This window comes from Leptonychotes weddellii, chromosome 14, assembly GCF_054177405.1.
Source record: "Leptonychotes weddellii isolate Sample4059 chromosome 14, ASM5417740v2, whole genome shotgun sequence".
Taxonomy (NCBI): Eukaryota; Metazoa; Chordata; class Mammalia; order Carnivora; family Phocidae; genus Leptonychotes; species Leptonychotes weddellii.
Window position 1 is genome coordinate 47276737 of NC_138382.1, and position 27481 is coordinate 47304217.

General features: G+C 45.7%; 1 protein-coding gene and 1 long non-coding RNA gene across 7 annotated transcripts in view; both read right to left on the reverse strand.

Moving 5' to 3' along the window:
• Positions 1 to 20072, reverse strand: part of FAM219A (family with sequence similarity 219 member A) — a 52607-nt gene extending 32535 nt beyond the window's left edge. For 2 of the 6 annotated variants that reach the window (XM_006739133.3, XM_006739130.3), the window contains exon 1: positions 19556 to 20072. In XM_006739133.3, the coding sequence (XP_006739196.1) occupies positions 19556 to 19615 (60 nt within the window). In that variant the 5' untranslated portion in view covers positions 19616 to 20072. The remainder of the gene's footprint in view (positions 1 to 19555) is intronic. The other 4 variants (XM_081803096.1, XM_081803095.1, XM_006739129.3 and 1 more) reach the window with 3 other exon arrangements.
• LOC145717047 (uncharacterized) lies at positions 1220 to 19473 on the reverse strand. The gene is made up of 2 exons (XR_014140024.1): positions 8526 to 19473; positions 1220 to 8333 (listed from the first exon to the last, which is right to left on the reverse strand). It is a non-coding gene; the product is annotated as an uncharacterized LOC145717047 (long non-coding RNA).
• Positions 20073 to 27481: the final 7409 nt, after the last annotated feature.

Consider the following 27481-nt stretch of genomic DNA (forward strand, 5'->3'; position numbering starts at 1 on the left):
TGGGTGGCTCAGTTGGTTAAGCGACTGCCTTCAGCTCAGGTCATGATCCCAGGGTCCTGGGATCGAGTCCCGCATCGGGCTCCCTGCTCTGCGGGGAGCCTGCTTCTCCCTCTCCCACTCCCCCTGCTTGTGTTCCCTCTCTCGCTGTGTCTCTCTCTGTCAAATAAATAAATAAAATCTTTAAAAAAAAAAAGAAATAGCATCTCTTTTCAAAATAAAGCCTTTTTTGTTTTTTGAAGAACAGTTTTAGGTTTAGAGCAAAATTGAGGGGGAAGGTACAGAGAGTTCCCATGTACCCCTGTTCCCACATATACATAGCCTCCCCCATTACCAACATCTTCCACCATGAGGTACATCTGTTACGACTGATGAACCTACAGTAATACATCATAATCACCCAAAGACCACAGTTTCCATTATGGTTCACTCTTGGTGTTGTACATTCTATGGGCTTGGACAAATGTAAAATGACATGTATCCATCATTATGGTATCATACAGAATATTTTCACTGCTCTAAAAATCCAGCATCTATTCTTTACCCTAATTTTACAGAGGAAAAAACCCTGAAATCCGGTAGAGCTAATCAGCTCCCTTAAAGTCCCCTAGCCAGGGCTAGGTCCCAAGTGTCCTGACCCCTTTCTACTTTACCTCATAAAAACACCATACCAAAAACCACAATGAGCAGCAACACTAATGGGAGGAAGGCCAGAAGCCAAAGAGAACAACTCAGAATGTTGACACATCAGTGATCATGGTTTTACCTTGGGGAATGTGAGAATCATTTTGTTCCCTTGCTTCTCTTTTATGGTGAAAGTGAGACTGTGGGAGAGCTCTAAAAAGGAAATAAGAAACAGAAACATATCTGATCGGTGTGATGGCATTCTGTTTTCAAAGAAATGTTCTGCCTCCCCAAAGCTACAGGGCTCTGCAGAACTTGAGATGAAGCGAGAAGAACTAAGTGTGGCCACCAGTCCACTTCAAAGCTTGGGGTGCCCAGCAGGAACAAGGCTGGCCAGATAGGGGGCACCCAGGGATCTGGCAGCATTTCCATAGCCAATTCATCTCAACAACTTGTCGATGTGCATACCTGATTGAAAAATATGGGAATTATGAGGTAAAAGCTATATCTCTTGGGTAGGCATAGATGAATCATATCATCCATATTCTAAATGATATATGAAAATAGTAACTCTTATGTTAAATGCATTTTACCACAATAAAAAAGATATATATCTTGAACATCTTTCCATGCTAGATCTTATATTAGATTTTATCTCCTCCTCCTTTTAAAAGGCTGCCGAGGAGCCCCTGGGTGGCTCAGTCAGTTAAGCATCCAACTCTTGGTTTCGGCTCAGGTCATGATCTCAGGGTCTTGAGACAGAGCCCTGCAGGGGCTTCTTTCCCTCTCCCCACTCGTACGCTTGCGCACTCTCTCTCTCAAATAAATAAATAAATCTTTAAAAAATATAAAAATAAAAGGCTGCCTATAGGTATGTTGTGTTATGGATGTATCATGATTTATTTAATCAGTCCCCACTGATGGAGATTCATGTTGTTTCTTTTCTTTTTCTCCTCCCCCACCATCATAATGTTGCATCTATTACAACTATTATGTTATAATATTGTTACTATTTATTTATTTATAGCTACTATAATATCTTGTAAAAAAAAAGTCTTTATACACTTGTCTATTTCTTTAGTTTAATAAATTCCTGGAGGTAGAATTGCTGAGGGGTCAATGGGCATGCACACATTATATCGCCAGCTGTTTTTCCGGAGAGCCTGTGACAATGTATACTCTCAGCAACAGGGTGCACAAAGTTTGAAGTCAGAAAGACCTAGATTAGATCTAAGGACAGCTAATTGTATGACCTTTGGCGAATTACCTTTCTTAACATTCCTTTCCTTTCTAGGGATGTAATATTACCCACTTTACAGGGCCAGTGTTAGAATTAAATGAAATTATGTATGTAAAATGGTTCACAGCATGCCTGACACATATGACAAATGGTAGCTGAGTTTTGTTCTGTTTTGTTTTATGCTGCTCTCTCCTCGTTTACTTTGTTTCCATCTAGTCTACAGTATTCATCAGTCCCAAATTCCCTAGCCACTAAAAAGGAGTTGGGGATACTGACTAACTTAAGTTTTTCTAATCAACAGCAAGAGATATTGCCCTCTTCCTGAGTCTCAGTTTCCTAGGAAAGCCTTGAAGCCAATTTCCAGAGCTCTATCTTTAGTGACTAAATCACAAAGAGACAAACTCTCCCCCTCTCAATGATCTTTCCTAGAATCTTAATCAGGCCATGTTTATTCCCCAGAACACTGTCGATTGGGCCATTTCAACAGCTGGCCTTTCTGTTCTTTAAAATAGGACACTGCATTAAGCCCTGGAGGCTACAAAGGGCCTATGAAAAACAGATGGGAGACAGACCCCGAGACACCTGTGTCCTGGGACACTGGGGAATCCAGGTTGAATTCCCTTCCCTGTGTACTTCCACAGTCTGGCCTAAAAGCAGAAGGGCTGGAACTGGATCATGGCTTCTTAGGACTTTAAGTTCCAAAAAGTACTGATTTGGGGTTGAAATTAACCAGGACCCAGTGACAGAAAAAGCCCCGTGACAACTCTCCAAACTGCCAAAAGGGGGCAGTGTAGTGTTATGCTTAAGAGCACAGGCTTTGCCTTCACAAGTGGGTTTGAATCCGGGCTTTGCTCTTAGCTGTGTGACCTTGGGTCTCACTTGCCTTCTTTGTAGATTAAGAGTATACCTTCTTCATATCATTGAAAGGATTAAATGAAATGTGTGTCTGGTGGCAAACACACAGTAAGTGCCCATAAACAGCAGGGCACACATCACAGGGTGTATAGTTGAATATGATAGTCAGATATGACATGGAATAACTAAGTAAAGGAGGTAAGATTGAATTCATTCATTCATTCAATAGATATCTAGTGAATGTTTACCGTGTGTAGGGCATCTTACAAGGCACAGGAGACATAATAGGAAGTAAAAATAGATATGATCTCTGCCTTCATGAAATGTGGCCTTCAGAAGGACCCATATGAATAGAATAATCATACAAACATATGTGAAATTATAAATGTAAAAAGTGCAATAAGGAGAAGGCCATTGACAAAGTCTAGAGTTTGAAGGAAACCCTCTGTGATGAAATTACAGCTGAACTAAGATCTGAAGGATGAGTAAGAGTCAACCCAAAAAAGGTAGAAGGTAGAGGGAAAGCATTCTAGGCAGAAGGAAGAACATGTGCAAAGGCACTAAAACAGAATGGACCCTGGGACATCAGAGAAATAGAGGAAAGGCCAGTAAGGTTGGGTGCAGTGATGAATGTGGTTTGAGGTGAGATGGGGAAGAGGGCAGGAGCCAGATCACAAAAGGCTTTGCAGGCCATGTTAAGGATTTGAGGCTTTATAATAAGAGCAAGGCGGAAGCTGTTGAAATGTCAGGGGCTGCAATGGGCACCCCTACTACTTGGCAACACTTTCCTCTGATATTTCCTTTCATGGGGGATAAAGGGATAAGGGCTTCACACAGTTCCTGCTGTGGCCACCCAGGAGAAGGGAGCAAAAAAGTAATCTGCAACAGGTCTCTTCTCAAAACAGAATGAGGCCCTGTGAATCCCCATTGCCCAAGGAAGAACTAGGCATAAAGAGGAATGTGAGTGGGGCATTCAGGGCTGTGAGACTCTCATCAGAAATCCTCTACTGGTGATAGGCTGTCACTGTGGAACTCCTAATGTTTTCTGACTGTTGCATGGCCAGATCCCTAGCCAGCCTCCACATCTCAGACTTCCTGCCCCAACAGATTCTCCACTGCATTGCACATGGTGACTAAGGGATTAGTAGCTATTAAGATGGTGTGGTAGAGGTACAGCACTCCTGTGGGCAGGGGTGGGTCCAGCTTTGCAAGAAGCAGCTCTCAACCTCTGTGTGCCTTTCTGGTTAGCTGGCTCACAGCACCCTAGTACATGCAGTATGTTTGTTGGAGGCACACGTGCACAGAGGACAGTCTCCACAATCTTTCCTTTGTAAGGAGAGAAACTAAGAGTGGAGATCCTAAATAGCACAGGAATGCTAAAGTACCAGAAGGTGATAGCTCTGTTCTGGCTCTCATAGATTTTTTAACTTGGCTGGAAAGAGAAAAGGGCCTAAGAGTGCTAGAGCTGCCTGCCCCACCCCTCCTCCAACCTCTCCCAACCCACAGCCCAGCTAAACAGGAAATCAGGCCTGGGTCCCTGCCAGGGCCCAGGCTGGGGCAGGAAGCTCAGGAAACAAGTGAGAAAGACCGTCTTCAGCATAGAAGAAGGCTGCTTAGAAATCCCTGGGAAGGTAAAATAAACCCCGCCCCTGCTGAATTCTCTCCCAGAGGAGGAAAATACTTGACCTGCCTTCACTCTCTAGCATGGTCAAGCATGGGCCTAACAATTCACAGAGCAGACCCAGAAGCTTCATGGGAGAGAACAGACTCCAAGTAAGGACCCTCCCCTCAGAGAAACAAAGGTCTGCAGTGAAGGTGGGGGTGAGTGCCTGGTCTGCAGATATCCTAAGGCCATCTTGGGCTGATAAGGAAGGAAATGATGGTATAGGATAAGGGCAGTGTTAGAAAAAGTGGGCCTAAAGGAGAAAGGCCTAGGGATATCTGTAATACCTGTTTGGGGGGGGCGGGGGCGGTGCAGGCAGACAAATGACAGGGGTTCTTTGCTATGCAAATGTACAGGAAAGTCCTGATTAAATAATGGACTGAGGCTGACCAGCAATGGCTGCTCAAAACATTAGGTGAAAGGCTGAAGGGAATGTGTGTGATGGAGACATGAGGCTAACTACACCACTAATTAATCTGAATTTCACAAAAGGCAGGATAACCATGTGTCCTGTGCCTCCTTCCTGATATGATGCAACAGGAAGTACTCAGCACACCTCAGAAGTATTCTTCACAAAAAAGTTGAATCTGAATCTAATCAAACCTTGAGATATAATTACCAGTTTGCAGAACTGGTTGGCAGAAATACAAGAGACAGAGAGGATTATAAATGAAACAATTATTCAAAATAATCCAGTGGGTGGGGTATAGGTGAAACAAGATCAGCTCTGGGTTGATCACTGTTGTAGCTGGGTGAGTACAAGGGAGTTCATTTTACTTTTTCCTCTACTTTGTATATGCTTAAAATTTTCCATAACAGAATATTTTTAAAATTTGAAGGTCTGCAGACTAGAAACTACCTTCTCCAGTCCCCACTGGGAGAGTAGTAGCAACGTGGACCTTTTCAAATGTTTCTGGAGCCCTGAGCGTTGGCCTATAGGAGTTGAAACAGCAGCAGAACACCCTCCACCAGCATCAGTACTGGGGCTTTCCAGGAAGGCCCCACTCTGCCAAAAGAACTCTACAGCAGTCATGACAGGGAGGGGCAGAGGCAGGACTCCTCTAGTCAATGGAACCCCTTTGGGAATCAGTGGAAGCACAAAGCACTCTAGCCTGAGTCATCTCTAGCCTAGTCTTATCATGGCCCTGTAAAGGAGGCCAGGGACTCTTCTCATTTGATGATGAGAAGAATAAGCCATCTTTCCACCCTCTCCTGTAAAAGCTCCCTTGGGAACCATAGACAAAAAGTGGAAAACACCAACCCCTTAATCACCATCAACCCTTAGATCAGAAATGATACAGTAATTTGCAGTTCATTTTCATGTACATGATCTTATTTGTTTTATAAATAGCCTGAAAGAGTTTAGGAGCTTGGCTAAAAGTGGTTGGTAGAACTAGAATGTATCCAGCCAACTTCCTACCACTGTTGTGCACAGCTCCTGCCCTGAGACCAGTGCCCCTCACTAGCGCACCCTGATCTCCATAGCCCCTCAAGGATACTCAAGCCAATTCCTCTCATGGGAGTTCCCTGAGACTGCCTCACTGCTGTAGTTCAGTCCCTTGGCAAATAAAGAATCTGAAACATGAGGTTCCATCAGGAAGTGGATAGGGAGGCTGATAGATGGCTCCTGACCGGTTCCCTTTGGTGCCACTGTTTGCTACCTTGACTATCACCTCCCCACTTAGTCTCCTTCCTTGACTCCACATAATTCTCCCTCCTCTTCCCCAAACCACTAACCACCACCACTATCTCCCCACATCATTATCCCCACTTGGCCTCTCTCTGAGCTTATGATATCCTCTGAGCCAAGGCTGGAAGCAGCAGGACAGCTGAAGGCAGAGAGGACTTTCTGGAAGCTGAAATCCTTAGGAAACACCTTTGGGATTTGCAAGAGGTCCAATAGAGGCTCTTCTTACTAGCTGTTGCAATCTACATGCCAATGTGGCTACTGGCCTTCCCACTAGAGGCAGGCCAGCCCCTGGACAGAACAGCTTGTAGCATTTGGCTTTTCTGGTAAGAAGAACGTGAACCCCATGCCTGATACACAAAGAACAAGACATCCAGGCTGGCACTCTCTTCCCTTCAAGAGCTCCAGATATTTTTTTCCATCTCCAGGAGGATGTGTGCAAGTCATACAATGTTGGAAGACTCAGGTAGGAGCTCTTCTTCAGGAGAGTCAAAGTGCTCACTAAATATTACACATCACAACTCTATTAATAGCTTCTCCAGCCTCCCAACAAAGGTGGTAGCACAGTCACCGGTTATGCTACCTATGGGAGAGAAGCTGGACCAGCCTTCCTATGTTCTCCTATGTCCTTCCCTCCTGAAAACTTACCTAATGCTGCAAAGGGAGAGGAGGAAGAAAGGTCAGTTTGTAAGGGGTTCAGACTACCAATTCTGGGAGCCCCACCCCACTGGGGAACATGAAGCAAGTCACTCAATGTCAGGGCATTCAAGGTCCTTCTCATTCTATGGTCTGAGCTAAACATTACTTTTTTTAAAAGATTTTATTTTTTTTTAAAAAAGATTTTATTTATTTATTTGACAGAGAGAGCCAGGGAGCACAAGTGGGGGGTGGGGCGGTGGCAGAGGGAGAGGGAGAAGCAGGCTCCCCACTGAGCAGGGAGCCTGACGCAGGGCTCGATCCCAGGACCCCAGGATCATGACCTGAGCTGCAGGCAGACTCTCAACCAACTGAGCCATCCAGGCGCCCCTAAAGATTTTATTTTTAAGTAATCTCTACACCCAACGTGGAGCTCGAACTTAAAACCCGAGATCAAGAGTTACGTGCTCTACTGATGGAGCCAGCCAGCTGCCCCAAACATTACTTTCTCATTGGAGCCTTACCTGACATCCCCAATCTAATGTGTAAGGCATTATTATTCTCTCTCATGCTACCTTGTTCTTGTCTTTTCCATCACTTGTCATGGTTTGTAATTGTGATTTTGTTAGCACACTTCATTTGTTTAGTGTCTGTCTCTCCCATTGGACTGCCAGCTCATAAAGGCAGGGACCATGTTTGCTTTATTCATCATATTATTCCCTGTGTCTGGTACAATGTCTTGCATATAGCAGATTCCCAATGTGTTGTTTTTTTTTTTTTTTTAAGATTTTATTTTTAAATACTCTCTACACCCAATGTGGGGCTTGAACTTACAACCCTGAGATCAAGAGTCATATGCTCTACTGATTGAGCCAGCCAGGTGCCCCTGACAATGGTATTTTGTGAATAATGAATGAGTGCCCCCATCCATGTATTCCCTTGAATCTTCCACAATTCCCCACATGTACCTTCTATTCCACTCACTAACTCCCAACCACTCATTCTCCTCTGGGTCTCTACTGGTCCCATCTAGAGGACTTCCCAACATCCTCTCCTTTTTTACTCATCTTTAAAGAAACCAGCTGCAGTAGTTCTGTTTCATGACAGAAAGTTTCTTTTTTGCCAGACTATAAGTTCTAGGGGCAGAACTATTTGCCAAGGAGTTAAAAGGGGCATTGGGGTGATGAGACTCACAACATAGCACATCAAAGTGGATCCCTCAAATTAGGATAGCATATGTATCAAGTTATGTGCTAGAGGTTATAGAGGCTTTGGGGATGGTTGAGAGCTTACTATTATGGTCAGGGAAGGCTTCTTGGAGAAAGGGAGTTTATATGGTCTTCTGAAGGATAGACAGGAGTGGGATAGGCAGAGGAGGAGGGCGGAGAGAATTCTTAAGAGGAGAGGAGGCCTTGGGGTGCCTGGCTGGCTCAGTTGAAAGAACATGTGACCCTTGATCTCAGGATCATGAGTTTGAGCCCCATGTTGGGTAGAGAGATTACTTAAATAAACTTTAAAAAAACAAAAAGGAGGAGAGGAGGCCTCAAGATACCAATAGACAAGAGGAGGTGAGGGGCCTGGCTTGACCTACTAGAAAGAAAGTTGGCATGAATGGTAGAAAATATGGCCACCTGGTCAGTTGGTTAAGCGACTGCCTTCGGCTCAGGTCATGATCCCGGAGTCCCGGGATCGAGTCCCACGTCAGGCTCCCTGCTCAGCAGGGAGTCTGCTTCTCCCTCTGACCCTCCTCCCTCTCATGCTCTCTGTCTCTCATTCTCTCTCTCGCAAATAAATAAAATCTTAAAAAAAAAAAATATGGCCACCTGGGAGGGGCAAAGCTTAGTGTAGATGCCTCAAAAGCCAGTGTAGAAGTTTAAGTTGATGCAAAAGAACTTAATCAGGTCCCAAATTGTAAGGGAATATCATGGGCCTGGGAGTCAGGATACCTGTGTTCTAGTCTAGGCCATGCCAACCTCCAGCTGGGTTAAGGCCAAGCCTATTTACCTTTCTGGGATTCTGCTTGCATATCTATAAAATGGGCAAAAATGACTTTCCCAATCTACTTCACAAGGTGCTTCAGGTGCTTTGGAAACATCTTTTCATCTACCTTAGAAAGGAATTTACAATAAGGATAACTGCATCCATAAACTTCACATTCTAAAGAAAATGTATTTGGACCTCAGAACAGGTAGAATGGGGAGTTTATACCTAATTGGAGGACAGAAAAGAGTGCATGAAGAAGGTGGCATTTTTGTGATAGGCTTGAAAGATAGGAAAAATTAGCAAACACATTATTAACAGAAAACTAGGAGAGTTGCTACTCATTCTACAGTGGATTTTTTAGGCATGTTTATATTACACACACATCAATAGAGCCACGTTTATTGCTAGAGTGTTGTTCCTAGCTCCTACTTTAGTGTGGCATTTTGCAGAGAGCAACATGTATTCCAGTGCCCTGGCCTCTGGCCCAGTTTAAGAATTGCTACCACAGGGAACGGAAGGCAATGAAGCCCAGAGATAGAAGCATGTTCACACTCCCAACCCAAAGGCCCTGGTTCCTCTCTGTGAAGCCACAGGTAATATTAGGCCTGTTTTTCCTTTCTTAACTCCAGTTCTTTAGGCATTTGAAACCTTAAAGTGCTTTCCCTGCAACTATTTTTTCCCCCAGGCTGAACAGCCTCAGTTCTACCAACTGTGCTCACATGGTGAGGTTTTGACTCCTTCCTTCATTCCAGCCACTTCCCCTCTTGAATAATGGCATCAGCATAGAACACAGGACTTCAGATAGCACTGACCTGTCACCTCCAAGGACTTGAACTCCTAGGACCTGAATGCAGCTCAAGAGCACATTAGCTCTGCTCATGGCTACATCACATAGTAGACTGACATGAAGTTTTCTGTCCACATAAATACTAGCTCTCTGAAGATCTACCCTAGCCTACCCAATCACATAGCCTCGCCTAGATTCAAATTCCATATTGCTGAATTCAGCCAGCTACCTCTCTGAGAGTAAGAATCAATTACATACATGTGGCATAATTTCTAATCAATATGAAACCACCATTTCCCTAGCACCAGTGGACCCTTACCTGTATTAGCAGCCAGCCTAGCCCAAGATGTGATTCCAGGTTCTTGCCTTGATTGTACACTGCTAAGGCAAAAATCTGCCCTATTTCAGATGTCTCTTGAGTTCAATATAACAACAGGTACAGCTATTAAATATGATCATGAAACCTCAACTGATAATCGTAGAAGTGCAATTATCAATATTATGGATAGCGGCTGCCCCACAGTAATCTGCGCCAGTCAGATCGCATGGAGAGGTCTAGTTCCAGGGGTGAAAAACTCAAAAAATCCACTACAGCAGCCAGGATAACTGGAGATTTGGAAACCAGTCTCTGGGAAAATGGTAGAAGGAAAATGCAGGGCTTGGTTAGCCTGGGAGAAAAAGAATGCTAAAGCTGTATAGTCCACAGTAGGGCCTTTCTTCTCCAGTAACTGCTGGCTTAAGGGTCTCCTCTTGTAGCCTATTCCTTCTCCTTAATCCTTTAGTCAAGGGGCTATAGTTTCATCTGAAGTGTGGCCAGCCACTTATATGGTACTTATGAGGTCTCTTCCTCAATCTGCCTCTTTTCCCCTCTTATTCTCGCTCAGCAGAGTCAAGGTTACTTCCTCTTGCCTGGCTTATTTCCAAAGGATTATTAAATTTATATGAAGTCAATACTTCAAAAATCCATGCTGAATATGAGGGCAGGAAAGATCCGTTTTCTCCATTTATTTTTTAAAGAGCCATATTATAAGACTCCAGCCCGTCCGTGAAACAGATTGCTGAGCTGCCTAACATCTCCAAGATTCCTTCTTTCCTGTGTTCTTTGCCTAGGATAACTATGATGACTCAGGGCTCAGGGCTGCCAGGATGGCAAGCAGGAACAATGTTTCCCCTGCTGAAGACTATGGCAGACATGGATAATCAACTATATCACTCTTTCTCACTGAACCAGGACTCTGCCTCAGAATCCACCTTAACACAAGCTCCAGGCAGCCACTACTGATCAATGGGCATTGGCATAAAGGGGTGAAACCTGCTTATCATTCATGCTTTATATAGCCCACAGAGTGGGGAGTGTAAAATGATTTTGTGGGAATTCCTCCTGAACTGCTATGACCAGGGGGCACATTTAATGGTACTACAAAGGAAGTGCTGAGGCACCTACCCAATCAGGGAATCTTTTTTTTTTTTTTCAGCTTAAATCCCAATTGAGATGGGATTCCTTCTGATGAGAGATTTCTTTCTGATGACTATAATCTTTATATTCTCTCCTGCATAGCAGAACACAGAAGGGCAGAGCACAGCCCACAGCTACAAAGGAGAAACAGAACTGAGGCAAGCAGCAGCCACACAAAGTAAAGTACTAAATGGGTAAAGTGTATGTATATGAATTATATCTCAATATCTCAATGAAGCTGTCAAAAAAAGGTTAATGGTAAAATATGGGGAACTATAAATCATTTATAATTTGTACATAATTTGTACAAAATACTGATTTCACCAGACCAACATTTAGTAGAGGGACTTGAAAGGAAGTAAAACCCCTTTAACATTATCATGAGAAAAACTAGGCACTAGGTATTTGCTTTTGCATTGACCAAAGTTCACTAAGAACTTCCTGCTGATGGCAATAATGGACCCTGACACAAAGCAACAACATCCCATTACAGACTAGCATGGAGCAAAATGGTGTGGATTATAAAAGAGGCTCAAAAGAACTGGGAAGACTATAAATCTAGACTGAATCAGAAGAAAGACTAATTTCTTTTTTTTTTTTGAAGATTTTATTTATTTTTTTGAGAGAGAGAGAGAGCAGGGGAAGGGAGAGGGTAAGAATCTCAAGCAGAGTGGGCACTGAGCATGAAGCCCCATGTGGGGCTTGATCTCACGACCCTGAGATCATGACCTGAACTGAAACCAAGAGTTAGACACTTAGCCAATTGAGCCACCTGGATGCCCTGAGAGACTAATTTCTAAGACAGAGTTTCCCAAAGAATATTCCACAAACCACACTGGTTCTGTAAGATGTTAATAGATGTAACATGAAAAAGGTCCCATAGTTACACAAGCTTGTAAAACACTGAGTTAAACAAAGCTGGAAAGGTTTCTTTATTGCAGGACTTCTCAGAGCCTTTAAAACACTAGTAAACATTGTGATGGGATAGAGTGTGTAGTGAATTTGTCTATAGATCATTTTTAGTCCCCCATAAAGTATCTCAAAGGATCAATGTTTCTAAGGATTATACCAAAGGAAATGCTGGTCTAAGCCATCCTTGGCTCAGGGCTTCACCAATTCCTTTATAAGGATAAAACTGGAAATTAATATGGGGAACTATAAATCATTTATAATTTGTACATAATTATGTTTAACTTAACTACATAGTAAAGTACATATAGTTCTCACTCCATGATTTAGATGCAGTTAATTCAATAAATCTTAAAGTACCCCTTCAGGTATTGTTTTAAAAACAGATAGATGGGATAGACTCTGGTAATGACAGTCAAGAGTCTGGTGATGAAAACGGGCAAAACCAGGCTAGGTACCACAGGAGCTGAGCCCATTTCTGCCTGGGCGTGGCCTTTTGTCATAGTTACACTCCTCAGGGCTAGAACGGTCAAACACCCTTTGTGGCCATTAGTTCCATCTTATGCACACACATACATCATCAACATCACAGAAACTTAAAATTGACCCTCAAGAACCACAACCAACTAATCCTCAATTTGACATCGCTGAATAACAACATGCAAATACATATCCGCTTGAACTGGCTCCTAAGAAGGTTAAGACCTAGAGTGAACTCCTACTGGCTCCTGTCTACAAGTCCCCCAGGCCAGACCTCCTGGGCCTCCTTTCTAGTGGACTTCCCCTCTCGAGTCCCTCTCTAGAGCCCAGGAGTTCACTTGGCTGCCCCACAGTGAAGCCTCTGGGTCATGTGCCATTTCTGAACTCCAGAGCAGAGCCGGATCCAAAGCTGGTCCCAGCTCTGCCTCCTTCCTTCCTTCCTTTCTCTGGCCCAGATGGCCACATTCCCACTAGAGTCTCCTTAGGAAACAATGACTTGAGAACCTGCTTAGCCACGCCTCTTGCTTTCTTCAGCCAGCATCTGTGGGTATCTGCTGTTAGCCTGATTCTCCTCTTCCTGTCCCCTTTGGGCCTCCCTGCACCCATTCTCCCAGGGTCTACTGGAAGGCATGAAGCAGCTAAGCCCAAGAAGCTGAGTCTCCTATAACCTTCCTAAACACAAGGCTCCATCTGCCCTTTCAAGGAGGGGAGTGAGTCCCTGAGGTGAATCAGGTTTAAGTTAAGAAGGCTCTGGTTTCCATTTCTTTTTCTTTCTTTCTTTTTTAAAAATTTACTTACTTATTTGAGAGAGAGAGAGAGTGTGCGCACATATAGGGGCAGAGGAAGAGGGATTGAGAATCTCAGCAGACTTTACACTGAGCACAGAGCCCAACACAGGGCTCGATTTCCCGACCCTGAGATCATGGCCTGAGCCGAAATCAAGAGTTGGACGCTTAACTGATTGAGCCACCCAGGCGCCCCTCTGTTTTCCATTTCTTTTCACTCCGAGTGATAGTCAGTAAAAAGCAGCAGGCAGCTGGGGGCTGGAACTGATTCAGCCCGACACTCAGCTACCCACTGAAGCACCTACCTACAAAGACTATACTTGGAGCCTTTAAGGCAACAAGTCACCTCTGAGCGATCTCACTCCAGAAGCATGCTCCCTTGGCATACCCTGCCTGGAAGATAGCAGCCTGGAAACTGCTTTTTCCCTAAGTGCAGCTTTCCAGGCTGGTGTCAGAGAAGGCAGGTATGTGTCCTTTTCCATTCTGACTCTTGAAGGTGAAGCAGTAACTCACACATCCATTCTGAAAGAAATCAGTGAGGGACGCCTGGGTGACTCAGTCAGTTAAACATCTGGCTCTTGATTTCAGCTCCGATTGTGATCTCGGGGTTGTGGGATAGAGCTCTGTGTCAGGCTCAGCACAGAGTCTGCTTCTTCTGCTCCTCCCTCCGTGTGCGCTTTCTCTCTCAAATAAATAAATGAATCAAATCTTTAAAGAAAAAAAAAAAAAAAGAAATCAGTACAAGAGCCCAGCTCAACCAATTAGAGAGAAAACTGTTATAAGCTTAACCAGGGTAAAGGTAGAAGGCCAGGCCAGAAACTGCAACATAAAACACTCTCTTAGCCAACAAAGGATTTTACTTTTCCTTCATCAAAGTGCTGCTGGGAAACAACAACAACAACAAAACACCATCGCTCCTTGCTGCCACCAATTCACTTGCATTCACCAAAGCAGGTTTCAGGGGAAAAATATTCACTGGCAGGTGAGCACATTTCTCAGTATCCTTTTTGAGGCTGTTGGGGCCAGAATCACTCTGGTCCTTGGCTTTCCAGTCCTCCTGAGTCCCTCATAACCCCAAGAATGCAGTTTCAACAGCAGAGCAAAGGAAAAGAAGTAGCTTTCTCAGAGAGAAGCTCCCTGAAGCCAAGAGGTACACAGACTCCCTCCCCTCAATTTCCCACGGTGGTGATGGTGCCTCTTGCCTTCCAGATATCCATGCTGGAAACCTGGGAGTCATCCTTGACTCCCTACCTCTCCACCAGACCTCTAAACAGGTACCATATCCTGCTTATTCCACTTTATTAGTATCTGTACATGAGTCCCTCCTCTCTTGCTGCTTTAGTGTAGGCTTTCATCATCTCTTTCCTGGGTTTGTACTGCACCACCTCCATTTTAGTTTCCCAACCTCCAATCTCACCTTCTCCCATCTCTCATCCACTCCTGGAGTGATAGTCCTAAACTCAAATTTGATCATGTTATTCCTTAATTAAACCCTTCATTCATTCAAATGCGCCCTTTTGTTTCTTCCTCCAGGCTCTTTGGCTGGAACGCTTTCCCTCACCTCATCTTATTGGTCTGCCAAGCTGCTAGTCTTCTTCTAAGCACCAGTTCAGCAGTGTTTCCTCTGTGAAGCCTTCCCTGATCACTTGATGAGAGCGCTTCCTATTTTCCTTTGGCTCTGCTTGAGCTGGTTCTTACTTCGTGCAGTGCTCACTACCTGCAGTACCTCAATCCATCTTGACCGTGTATATCCCTGAAGCAAGCAAGGTTCTGTGTTATCAAGCCCGGCGCAACATCTGGCAAAAAGTAGGTTCTTCGTGTTTGTTGACTAAAGAGAGGAGTAGTAAAGGAGAAGGGGGAGACCTGAGCAAACCTGATCCTCGCTTTGCAATATACGAAAGGAGAGAAAGATGTGCCTCTTCCCAGAACCTGAGAAATACTACTGGTTCATAAGCCACATGGACCCACTAGGAGAATCTACCCTTAAACTGAAAAGTCATCTGACTACAAGAAGGCAACTAAAGGCTCCCAGACCACAGAATACACATAGGTCAATTTTTCACAGTGGCCTCCTGCTATCTTTACAATGTTCTCTCTGCCACTTTCAGGAGCTGCTATGGCCTACTCACTGAATTACTGTCTTGACCAACCCCATCTCTGACTGTCAAGAGGCAGGAGGAGTCTGAGACATCTTTCCAAAATCATGTGGTCAAAGGGTCAAAACTTCAGCATTCCTCATCTTCTCCCAAGGGGCACTATTTTTCTCAGGAGCACCCTCCATTGATTTCCATTCTTTCCTGACATATACCTAAAAGCTTCCTATAGCTGTTTGAGCCCATCCTTTTCCTGGCCACCTACTAGAGAAATCTCACTTGTCTCTATCCTTAAAGTACCCGGAAATGAGCATATGCTTGTGGATTAAACAAATGAGTTAACGGATAATATCGGTTTCAAAGAGGACAGACTAGCATTTCTTTCAGGCGTACAGAGACCCCATCTGGTGCCATATGCTTTTTTTTTTTTTTTTCCTGGTCTCTTAGGTCTCTGAGAGCACAGGAGATAAGATTTTTACCTGACATAATTAAGTCCTTAAAAGCTCCATTTGGGTTTTTTTTTTGTTTGTTTCTTGGTTTGTTTTTGTTTTTGCAATCTCTTCCTCTCCAGTTGCAGCCAAAGAGAAGACATAGACTGTGAGGCTGCACTAATCAGCCCAACAGACAAATAAGGCCAGAGAGCCTACGCCTGCTGCTCACATAAGCAACAGCCCAAATTCAATCCAACTGCTCAACAGAGAGACTTGGACATCTGGGAGCTTCCCTAGATCAGTGAGGTGCATGTGTGGCTTGGACACAGAACTGAGTACAAGGTAGGCCTATCGCTGGCAATTTCTTTGGGAAAATCTGGGTGGTTAGAAACACTCAGGATTGTCTAGGAGATGAACACAGCAGGAGTGGAGCACGGGGACTAGGTCTCCAAGAGGAATTCTCATTCCTTTCATAAGGAGACAGGAAGAGCCCCTGGGGAGCTCTCAGTGATAGGCCCAGGCCTGGTTCAGCTGCTGAGATGCAGCCGGGCCAATTAAATAATTGTGATGGGAAAAGAAGGGAAGCCACTCCTTTCAGGCAAACTCCCATCCCAGACAGGAGGCTCCACGCAGCTGTGGCAACAGCAGCAGCAACAACAGGGCAGGGATCTCTTCCTCTTCCTCCCACTAGCTGAGAACTAATGCTTAAATTAGCACCTTGGAAACACCCAGATCTGCCGGCTGTGCCTTCTCTCCCAGCTCCTGCCACTCCCTTAGGCCTCCTTTTCAAGCTTGAGGTTCTCTTTCAAGTAAATAAAAAAAATAAATAAAAATCTTCTTTCCCTAGAAGAGCTTTTCAAGTAAAGAATGCCTTCTGGATTCTTTCCACCACTATGGGCTAGGGAGGGTTATTATTATTATTTTTTTAAGATTTTATTTATTTATTCATGAGAGACAGAGAGAGAGAGAGAGAGAGAGAGAAGCAGAGGGAGAAGCAGGCTCCCAAGGAGCAGGGAGCCCGATGCGGGACTCGATCCCAGGACTCTGGGATCATGACCTGAGCCAAAGGCAGACGCTTAACCGTCTGAGCCACCCAGGCGCCCCCTAGGGAGGGTTATTTTAATGATGGAGTCCCTGTGACAGGCCTCCATCAGTCCAGCTCGGTCCAGATGCTGATACCAGCATTGCCTTGTTTCCATTAGGGCTAAAGGAAACAGCCCCCACTCTGCCTTCAGAGGGGCTCACACTGAAGGAGTGAGCATGAACAATAAACTTCTGCCAAACTGTATCTGTGTTGCTAACTACTGTGTCCCCAGTACCTCGTGTAATATCTGGAACAGAGCAGACACTACATAAATATCTGGTGAATGAATTAGCTAAAACAGTGATACCAGCTCCCTATGATAGTCCTTGGAAGACAGAGTGAGGAGCTCTTGTTTAAATTTTAAAGAGATAGTTTGTCTTCGTTTCATAAATGAGAAAACTGAGTCCCGAGAAGAGGAGAGACTTCCTAGAGGTCTCAATAAATAATGGTAAAAAAATGAAATAGGTCACAGTTGAGTCCAAGCCTGGGACCCTAGTTTTTATGGTCTACCCAAATACCTCTAAAGAGCCACTTTGCCCTTCTCCTCTGTGGTATACCATTTTGATTCCTTATGCCCTGAAAAAAGGCTCTTTCGGAAACTCCATGCAGGGGTCTGCTGGTCTCAATAATACACAGAGCATTTAAGGAGTTCCGGGGATCCTCTAGACTTCAACCTGGGAACAGACTTCAAGAGGCAGAGGTCTCTGGGGCAATGTCTATGCCCCCAAATGGAGGGATGACTGTATTGATGCTTCAATACAAAAGGCTCTCATCAACCTCAACACAGTATCCTCTTGCAGAGAAGGGCTCCTTTAGCCTTCAAGAAAAAGGTCTGAGGAAGCCTTTTCTGATAAGTCCCTTCTTGCATAAGCATTTCTACTCTAGAGTCACAGAGACCAGAAGCACCTCAGGAGTTTTCTGGGATCACTATTCACTCAAACTATCATTGAGAACTTCAGGCAATAACAAAGGCACCAAGGACAACTAAGAAGGCCTTGTGACCCCATTCCTCCCCCCCGTTCCTTGGACAACTATTGCCTACCTTCTTAGGAACCTGAGATGGGAGGCAAGAACTAACTCATTGCTTTCTTCTCCTGACTCACTTGGACCTCCTCCTCCTACTTCATCCACCCTCCCTTTTGATTCTTGATTAGATGCTAAGAACTGGAAGGGCAATCTAGTTTGACAAACCAGGCTGGAAAGATAATCCAGAAAGGAATGTTAAAGTTAAAGTTCTTCCAGTTCATGGGACAGACTTCTCATCAGGATTTTCTGGCCGCCAAATATTCCAATGACGGCATCAGTCTAGGAAAAAAGTCCATCAGCATCTCTTTCCCCACTTTCATATTGTATACTTCTGTAAAGCTTCTCTGTTTGGGCTTCTAGAACTAAGTAGTCATAAGAAGGGGGAAAGGCCACTTATCTCCTGATAGGTGGCTCCTAATGATTCTCTCTACCATCCCCCAAAAGGTGTGGCTTAGAGTGGGTCATCGGTCCCTGCCAGGGTCTGTCTGGTCTGCTGTAATGGGTAGGTTACTTGCTCAGGAAGCTACAAAGCACATCTTTAACCAGGGGCCCAAAGGCCCAAGAGTGGAACCTATTCCTCACCTCTCTATCTAACATAGAAGGAGGAGCTTTAGGGAGCCCCAGATCTTCAAGCTTTGGAGAGCTCTGCTCTGCTCTGCTCCAGCAGAGCTTAGAGTATAGTGCATCCACACCTTCAGGCTCCTGGCCTGCCCTGTCTCCTTCCAGCTCCCCTTCGGGCTCCAAGGAGAAGGGAGATGGAAAAGTGAACAGAGCAGGGCACTCCCTCCCTTCCCCCTCTCCTTATATCAGCTGGCTAGGCCTCGGCGGCGCCTCTCGCCCAGCTGCCCACCGCCGGGCGTACAAGCCAGTCAGGTAACCCCCCTGAGCGGTGGCCATCGGGCATGGTCTCCCCTAGGGCTGGCCTCGGTCGCCTGCCTCGCCCTCCCCCTTCCAAGCCCTCCGCGCCGGCAACGATGACATCATTCCTCCCAGACTCCGGGACCGCGGACAGGCAGCAGGATGGGCGCCCAGAAAAGACTCAATACACGGAGGCCGAGGATGCTGGGGGCTCTTCCGAAAGGGTGGGCACTGGCGGCCCCAGCGCGACCCCGCCCCCTCTCCCGTCGGTTCCCGAGCTCTCTCATCCGCGCCCCTGTTTCTCCACCTCCCCGCTGCTCTCTCTCCTCCGCGACTCCGGCTCTAGCACCCCCCTGCCTAAGACTGCCTGCGCTCTCCTCAGGAGAAGAACGGAATTCAGGGGTCTTGCACCGACCCCCTGCCCCCACCGGACCTTGGTCCCGGCCCCGCGTTCCCATCCCTAACCAGAGAACTGGAGGGCTGGCCCCCCTCCTCCTCTGCCAGCCTATTCCCAGTCCCTTTTAGCCTAATTGCACCTGGCCCACAGGAAGCATCACAGGCCTCTAGGGCTAAGTGGCTCCTCACCTCTCATCCCAGCCCCCTGGGCCTGCCAGCGGCGGTGCCCCATGACAGTTCCTTTCCTTTCCCAGGTAAGGGCCTCCACTAGCAGTGTACACCATTGTGCCCCAAACGTTCCATCCGACGGCCCTCCCCGTAGCTCCCTTGGCCTGTCTCTGCTGACGGTGCCCTGAGCCTTTACAGGCCTCTTTGCTGTCACCCCGCGTATTTCCCCACGGTTTTCTTGTCCTGCAAGTCCTCCCTCCCCCCGCGATGCGATTTCAAGGCTCCCTTTGACCCATTCTAAGGCGTCCCCTCCGCAGTTACCAAGGCCTGATTCCCTCCCTCCCCCTCGGGCAGCGCCCCCTCCCGGTCCTGGCCTGCCCGCCGCCCGCCCCCTCACCAGCGGCTGCATCTCCGAGTGCGCGGTGGGCACCTGGAACCGGTCGATCTCCTCCATCATGGTGCCGGCGGGCGAGCGGGCCGGGGGCCGGGCGCGGCCAGGGACGCCGACGGGACCGCGCGGGGCGGCGGCCCCAGGAGTCGGGTGGGTGGTGCAGACTAGGCCGCCCGGGACGAGTCGGGCGGGCAAGCGTCCAGGCCGATGGAGGGGTGGGCTCGGGGCCGGAGGTTCGCTGGCTGGCTGAGCCCGGCGTGGCTCCGTGGGCTTGCCTTAGTGCTACCGCGGCTGTGGCCGGGCAAAGCCGCAGGTCTTGCCTCGCCTCCTCCTCCGCCGCCGCCTCCTGTCAGCAGCTCAGCCACTGCGGTGACTCGGCAACTCCACTTCCGGGTCCGGGACACCGCCTGAATCTGCATTATTCATGAGGAGGCAGTGCCTGGGTGCCCCAGCCCCTCCCACATGCCGGAGTTCTACTGCGAGCTGCCGAGGGTCGTATTATTCCTGAGGGGGCGGGTCTTAGTGCAGCCGGAGGTTCCTCGCGCGCCCAGCCCCGCCTCTCCCTCGAGCCGGGAGGGGGCGTCAGAGGCGCCTGCGCCTTGGCTAACGGTTGGTTGCTGGGCAACCGCGTCAGGGAGGAGCAGATTCAATGCTGCAAGGGCGCGGGGACCCACAACGACGGCTGTCCCCAAAGAACCCCTGCGACTGGGAATTGAAGTGAAAAAGAATCCAGATTTCCTGTGCGTAATCGAGGGGACAAACTCCTTGTCCTCAGGCAAGAGAGCATTTTGTAGGTGTTCCAAGTGTTGAGGTGTTTCCTGCTTCTTCCAAGATGCCCCAGAAACAGCCGCCTCGTAGGCAGGTAAACACACATCCCGACTGCTCTCTCCCAGTGACCTCTGACCTTCACCACCAATGATCACTGATCATATTTCTACTGATCCTTCATTTTCTTTTCCCTGTTGACCCTTAACCTTCTCTTTCCCTGTGACCCCTGGCCTGTGTTCCCACTGACCTCTAACCCTGTCCTTTGCCCCTCTAATCCTAGCTTCCTCTCCCACACTGCCCCTGCCCCACTATTTCCACTTGTCGTCCGTCCCCTTTCCACTTGTCGTCCCCTCACCTTTCCATTCCCTCTGTCCACTCATACCACAGACTCTCCTGACCAACTTATCCTCCTTACCCCCCACCCTCACTCCCACTAATGCATCCCTCATTGCCCTCACATTCTTGTCCCAAAGAAATTCTCTTTCCAGCCCTTTGCTGTATGCCCAGTGCTGGGCTAGGTGGGGACACAGGCCTTTGAGAGCCCACAGAAGGAGTGGAAGAGAATTGTACAGCAGACACAGAACAGATTATACACAGGAGTTTGGCTTAGATTTTCTGTGCTGGGCTTCTTGTCAAGAGACAGAGGTCAGGTAAAGAGGAAGAGGAGAGAGACCTTTTGCCCATTCTTGCCTGACCTCCTACTCACACACTTGCACACACCAAACACTGGCCCCTGACTATTTCTGGAGCCTCATGTGTCCCTCTGCTGTGAGCTCCTGGGCCACTCCTATGACTCATTCAGCCATGTGAACTTTGGGTCCTTGTTGCCACCTGGCCAGATGTCATTCCTTCTCACAGGAAACCCAAGAGTTAGCCCCTTCACCCACCAAGTACAGAGTTCTACTTTCCTCCCCAGCATCACTCTGGAAGGTGAGGTAAGGCCCAGCTTCTCAAGGATCCCTCTGTGGTTGCCACTCAGTCCTTTAAGAATTCATTTTTTCTCAACCCTTTTTGAGTTATCACCTTGGGACTAATATACAGTTTCTGGCTCTGTGAAGCAGGGCTTCTTTTATTTATTCTAAATTTTCCTCACTCAGATCTAGGTATTTTGAGGTTTGGAGAGCAAACCTGTGTCCATGATGTTTGTGACTTTACGTATTTTGGTCTGGCCTTCTCCATATTAGCCTTTGCTACTTTGCTTCTTTCACTGGGCTTTCCATAGCAGGTGGACTCATCTTTCTTAGATCTCTGCAACCATGAGGAGGCTGATATTCCTGTATGGCCATGCCCTAGTTTTATGTTGGGGTTGAGCTCTGGGTTGAAGCTCATGTATTGTGCTTGGGCCTACTGACTTTAATTTACATGAAGTTTGTTTTAAATTCAGCATTACTGATGTCTTATTCACATACAATGAAATGAACATTTTAATTGTACACGTTGACAAGTTTTGAAAAATTTATATAGTTGTGAACCACCACCACGATTGAGATAGAGGACACTTCCTCTACCCCCAGAGTTTCCTTGTGCCTCATCCCAGTCAGTTCTCCCCAACCCCCCACCCCCAGATAACCACTGCTTTCTGTCACTGCAGATATTTGTCTTTTCTAGCACTTATAGTTTGAACAAGCTTGGGGTCAGTTTCTCCAGCCCATTAGGGGAGACATTAGAGGCTAGTTTCACTGACAGCAGAGAGAGGTGACAGCAGACAGAAGCAGAGAAACCTGGGTCAACTCACCCGGTACATATCAGCACTGCCCCCTGGAGGGAAGGGTTGTTTTAATATTGTGTAAATATTGGTGTGTGGGGTGTGAGAAAAGGATGGGTTGTGCTAGGCTGTATTCTTTTTTTTTTTTTTTTAAGATTTTATTTATTTGAGACAGACAGAATGAGAGAGACAGAGAGCACATGAAAGGGGGGAGGGTCAGAGGGAGAAGCAGGGAGCCCTGCCGAGCAGGGAGCCCGATGCGGGACTCGATCCAGGGACTCCAGGATCATGACCTGAGCCGAAGGCAGTCGCTTAACCAACTGAGCCACCCAGGCGCCCGCTAGGCTGTATTCTTCAGTCTCTTGTCTCAGTGAATGGCAATCTGGGTCAATGGTGATCTGGGCATAGGACAGTCTAGAGAGGTTTGAGAAGTTATGCCTTTCCTCTGGGAACTCAGTTCAGTGGGGGACACAGAACACAGGCATACAAAGATAAAAGAGGATGGGATTCCTGGGGCTGGCAGGAAGAGAGACATGCAGGTTGGAGCAGTAGAAAAGCTTCAGGGAGGTGGTATCAATGACTTGGATGCCTGCAGTGGAAAGGGAAGGTCAGGATGGAGCTTATTAGGGGACAGAGAAGAGTTTAACTCCATTGTTCGTGTCACTCCACTGATCAGACCTTTCAATGGCTCCCTCTCGCTCTCAGGATAAAGTCCCAAAAGTCAGACTTGTTTTGTATGGCCTGCAAGGCCTAGCACGGTCTATCTAGTCTTGCTATCAACCCTACTTCAAATTCCACTATTGTTCTGTGAACATTCCACAGTCCCAGCACACTGAACTGCCCACACTTCCTGGAAAATGACATCCACACACTCTTCTCTTCTCCTCCACACACTGCTGTTTTCTCTACCTGCTTGGTATAATCATTTCTATCTGCTGCCACCTGTTCCATGCCACTCTGCCTCAAATCTCTTCATTTCCTGACCATACATCAAGTCTCAGCTTGGCTGTCATATTCTATAAGGGATTAAGTCCCCTTTCTGGAGGCAGGATAGGGTGATAGCCCCCTGAGACTATAAACTCAGTGATAGCAAGGATCATGTCTATCTCATTCATTGTTGAGTTCCCTGAACCTAGCACAATGTCTGGAATATATTAAATTCTGAAAATGAATTGAATATGAGTTCTGAATGCCTGGAGCTGTTCTTTAGGAGTTTTGATCTGAGTGTGTTTGAAGAATAGGAATGGGTAAGCCTGGGAAGAAGAGACTAGTCGGGACTAATAACAAGAAAATGTCACTGTAGAAGCATGTTTTTCTGGGTTCATGTTTATATCTGCTTTGGCAGTAGGGCTGTGAATGATTCAAATTTGAATCACATGTACCCATGGTTTAAGAGCTGGGCATTAGAGATTTAAGAGGTCAACAATTCTGATGATATAGTCATTCTCATTCCACAGTTATTCACTGGTCACATACTATATGCCAGGTACTGTTCTAGGTATTGGTGATACAGCAACAAACAAAACAACCCCAAATCTCTGTTCTCATGAAGCTTATCTTTTAGTTGGAGGTAAACTATCAATAAATAAATAAGTAAAATATATGGTTAATCTGATGGTGATAGGTGTCAAGGATTAAAATAAAGCAGGGAAGTGGAGTAGGAAGTTCAGGGAACCAGAAGATTATGATTTAAATATAGTCATCACTGAAGGTCCCACAAAGGTGGCATTTGAGAAAGACCTGAAGGAAATGAACGAGTTAGCCTCCAGACAGAGGGCATAGCAACAATAAAGTTCCTAAGATGGAAGCTTGCTATACATGTTCCGGATCAGCAAGGAAGGGAAGGCGGAAAGTGACAGGAAATAAGGTCAGAGAGGTGTATCCCTCTACTCCATAGGGTTAATCAAATAACCCATGCCATATTAAATTGGTCGTGATAGAGCTCCATGAATCATAATTTGTAATGAAAATGCATGAATGTCAGGCACCATAAACCATGACCAGCTCAAAACATCACTGGTAATGCCCCAATAATGAAGTGTCCTTCCTGAAAATTTTGAGAATTCTAACTGGCCGCATGTGTGTATGTGCAGGAGGAATTTTGCAACGTTGCCAAACATTGCCTGGCAGCCAGACTTCTTAGTAGAGAACTGAATTAGAGTCTTCTGTGAACTCCAGTTAAAAGCTAATTTTAGTTTATGACTAACAAATTTTAGTACTTCTTTATAACTCAGTTATTACCATAAAAAAAATCAGTCTGGAATTTTGCATCATTTGCCTGTGAGAGCCAAAGTAAAAGACTTGCATTTTTGGATCATTTTATGGTCTCTCCAGAGGCCCCTCGCAGACAATACTTTTAGAACTGATGATCTTGATGAGGGGTGACTAGGGTAGGGGAGAATCGGCAAGAATGCATTCAAGGCCAAAAACAAGTCTTAGGTGATTCAGAGATTTTTGGTCTGATAACTGGGCCTGGGATCCATAGAAGAAAGGACAAGAGGAAGTGAGCAGAATCTAAGGGCAGTTGAGATGTTTCTATATGTTCAAAAATGACCCTTCTTCTCAGTGTCATCCTTACACCTCTTATCTTCTTCAAGCCCTAGATATGATCCTTTGCCCCTTTAGCTCCTAAATATCTCTCAAATCAAACCCCTTTTTTCATTTTCACTGCCACCTTCTTAGCCCAGCCTATATCATCTCTCACCCAGAGTGCTGCAAAAGCCTTGTAACTGGTATTCCCCTCATCCACTCATGCTCCTTCTAATCCATTCTCCACAACTGCATCAAGTGATTTTTTTAAACTGTCAATTTGATTATGTCATTCCCACTCAGAACCTTTCAGTGACTGCCCATTGCTCTTAGGATAGGGACAAATTTTTTAGATAACCCTTCAGGAGCCTATCTGGGCTAAGGCCCACTTGGAGCTCTAAGCCTTAACTTTTATCACTCTTTCCTTATTACTGCTGTACTTTAGTTCTATGTTACTTCTTCTTCTTCTTCTTTTTTTTTTAAGATTTTATTTATTTATTTAACAGAGAGAAACACAGCAAGAGAGGGAACACAATCAGGGAGAGTGGGAGAGGGAGAAGCAGGCTCCCCACTGAGTAGGGAGCCCGATGTGGGGCTCGATCCCAGGATCCTGGGATCAGGACCTGAGCCGAAGGCAGATGCTTAATGACTGAGCCACCCAGGCACCCCTCTATGTTACTTCTTTCTGGAACACTCTTCAAACCCTCCCTCACACAAGTACTCCTAAGATTTCAGCCCAACCATCAATCCCCACAACATGCCCCAATGATGCTGCCCTGTTAATGAAGATAAGGTTGTTTCCTCTATTATGTAGTAATATATCTTGATCCTTTCTTGATCCTTCCTTCTTTAGCCTGCATTCTAGTATGTACTTATTCATTTGTTTGTGTAATTATTTGATTATTCTATGTCTCTCCCATTAGACTGTGAGCTCCTTGAGCGTAAGACCTGTGGATGTTTTTGCTCACATCTATTCTCAAGTTCCCAACACATGGCCATCACACCAGAAGCTCTCAATAAATGATTGTTGAGTGAATGATAGAGTGTGATTGGGAAGTAGCATAGGGTATTATGAAAGCATGTAGTAGAATATCCTAACACTGACTCTGGGGGAATGAGGGAAGACTTCTAGGAGGAGCACTATGATTTACGGTTTGGACAAAGGAAGAAGAGTTCAAAATGTAGGATAAGAAGAAATGACCAGAGAAGTTAGACAACACAGAATAGAAGACATACAGGAACATACATAGAAGACAACAAAGAATAATGTCCTAAAGAAGAGTGTGTTTATAGTGAGTTTACAGTGTTTATAGAGTACGTGGGTCAGTTGTGTCACATGCTGCTAAGGTGTCAATGAAGATAAGAACTAGACATAGCCATTAGATATAATAATTAGGAAGTCACTGGGGACCTTGGAAAGAACAATTTTCAAGGTAAAAGCCAGACTGAACTAAGAAGACAATACTCTGTAGACAAGGATTTTTATTTTTTTTTTTAGGGATGAAAGTAAGACTTGAATATGTTAAATGCTGAGGGGAGGGACCCCAGCATAGAGAAGAAGTTGGAGATCAGGAGACATAAAATATTGACTAGAGCCAAGTCTCTGAGGAGGTGAGAGTGAATCACTTGTGGACAGGAGACAGAACACTGTAACAAGACAAAAGAAAGGAAGAAGGGATGGATGCAGATGATGATAATTTAGAGGTTTAGTGGCAGGAAGTTGAGGGAATTTTTTCTTCTCTTCCCCTAATAGTGTTATGGAATTCTTTCTGGAAGTGATAACTAGAAAACAAATTTTGCCAATGGCATTTCCATTTTGTTATGATTATAGTCATGCTATTTTCAGAGTTACGGTCTGAGGTTTGTCATGCACAATTATCAGATTGCAAAACAGCTGTGAGCATTTGCAGCCAGAACTTGGTCTCCTCCCCGGTTTACTGTGAAGCCTAGCACATTGTTAGTACTCAGAACATGCCAGGTACTCGAATAACAATGGCAGAGGGCTCTTGTGCTTATCCCTGGGCTTTGCAGCCTACAAGCTGATGCTGAAGAGTAATTTTGATTCTCTGTCTCCAGCTGTGAGCAAGTGACATGAAATTGTTTTCTGCCAGTTAGGGATTTGTATGGAGCGTTCAGTCTTCCCAATCCCTGAGACAGAGTTGTATGGAAGAAGCAAGCAAAGGACACAGCTGTTGATCAACTTTTTCACTGTTTTGTATCTCAAAACACTTTGTCCTACTCATGGAGTCAGTGGATTTTGGTTTGTGTGATGGGTTTATGTCCTCTAACTCTCTCACTTCCTAGATTTGAGAACTCTTGGAGGTAGGACCAACTCAACCTTGGTTCTTCTTTAGCTGTCATCCTAGGATCTGGTACATAGTAGATGCTTAATAAATACTGGATGAATGAATGATGACTGAATGAATCAGTTGATGAGTAAATAAATGCATAATGGAAAGGTATGTACTACAATACTCCGAATGCTAACTTTTCTTTCTGGGCCTGCAGCAGAAGCTGCTTGTGCCTTTGTCTTAGTCAAAGCAGCTTAATTCTGTTAATTATGTAGGGACCCTACTCCTGATGTTAAGCTTTTTCCCTATTTTTATTTTTACCTCACATCCATTTTCTTTTTTTTTTAAGATTTTATTTATTTATTTGAGACAGAGAGAATGAGAGAGAGAGAGCACATGAGAGGGGGGAGGGTCAGAGGCAGAAGCAGGCTCTCTGCCGAGCAGGGAGCCCGATGCGGGACTCGATCCAGGGACTCCAGGATCATGACCTGAGCCGAAGGCAGTCGCTTAACCAACTGAGCCACCCAGGCGCCCTCACATCCATTTTCTTATTTATTTTTCCCATGTGTCGTATATTTAGCCTCAAATCTTACTTTGGGACAAACTGGGATATAAATGGATTAAAAAAAAATTACTGAT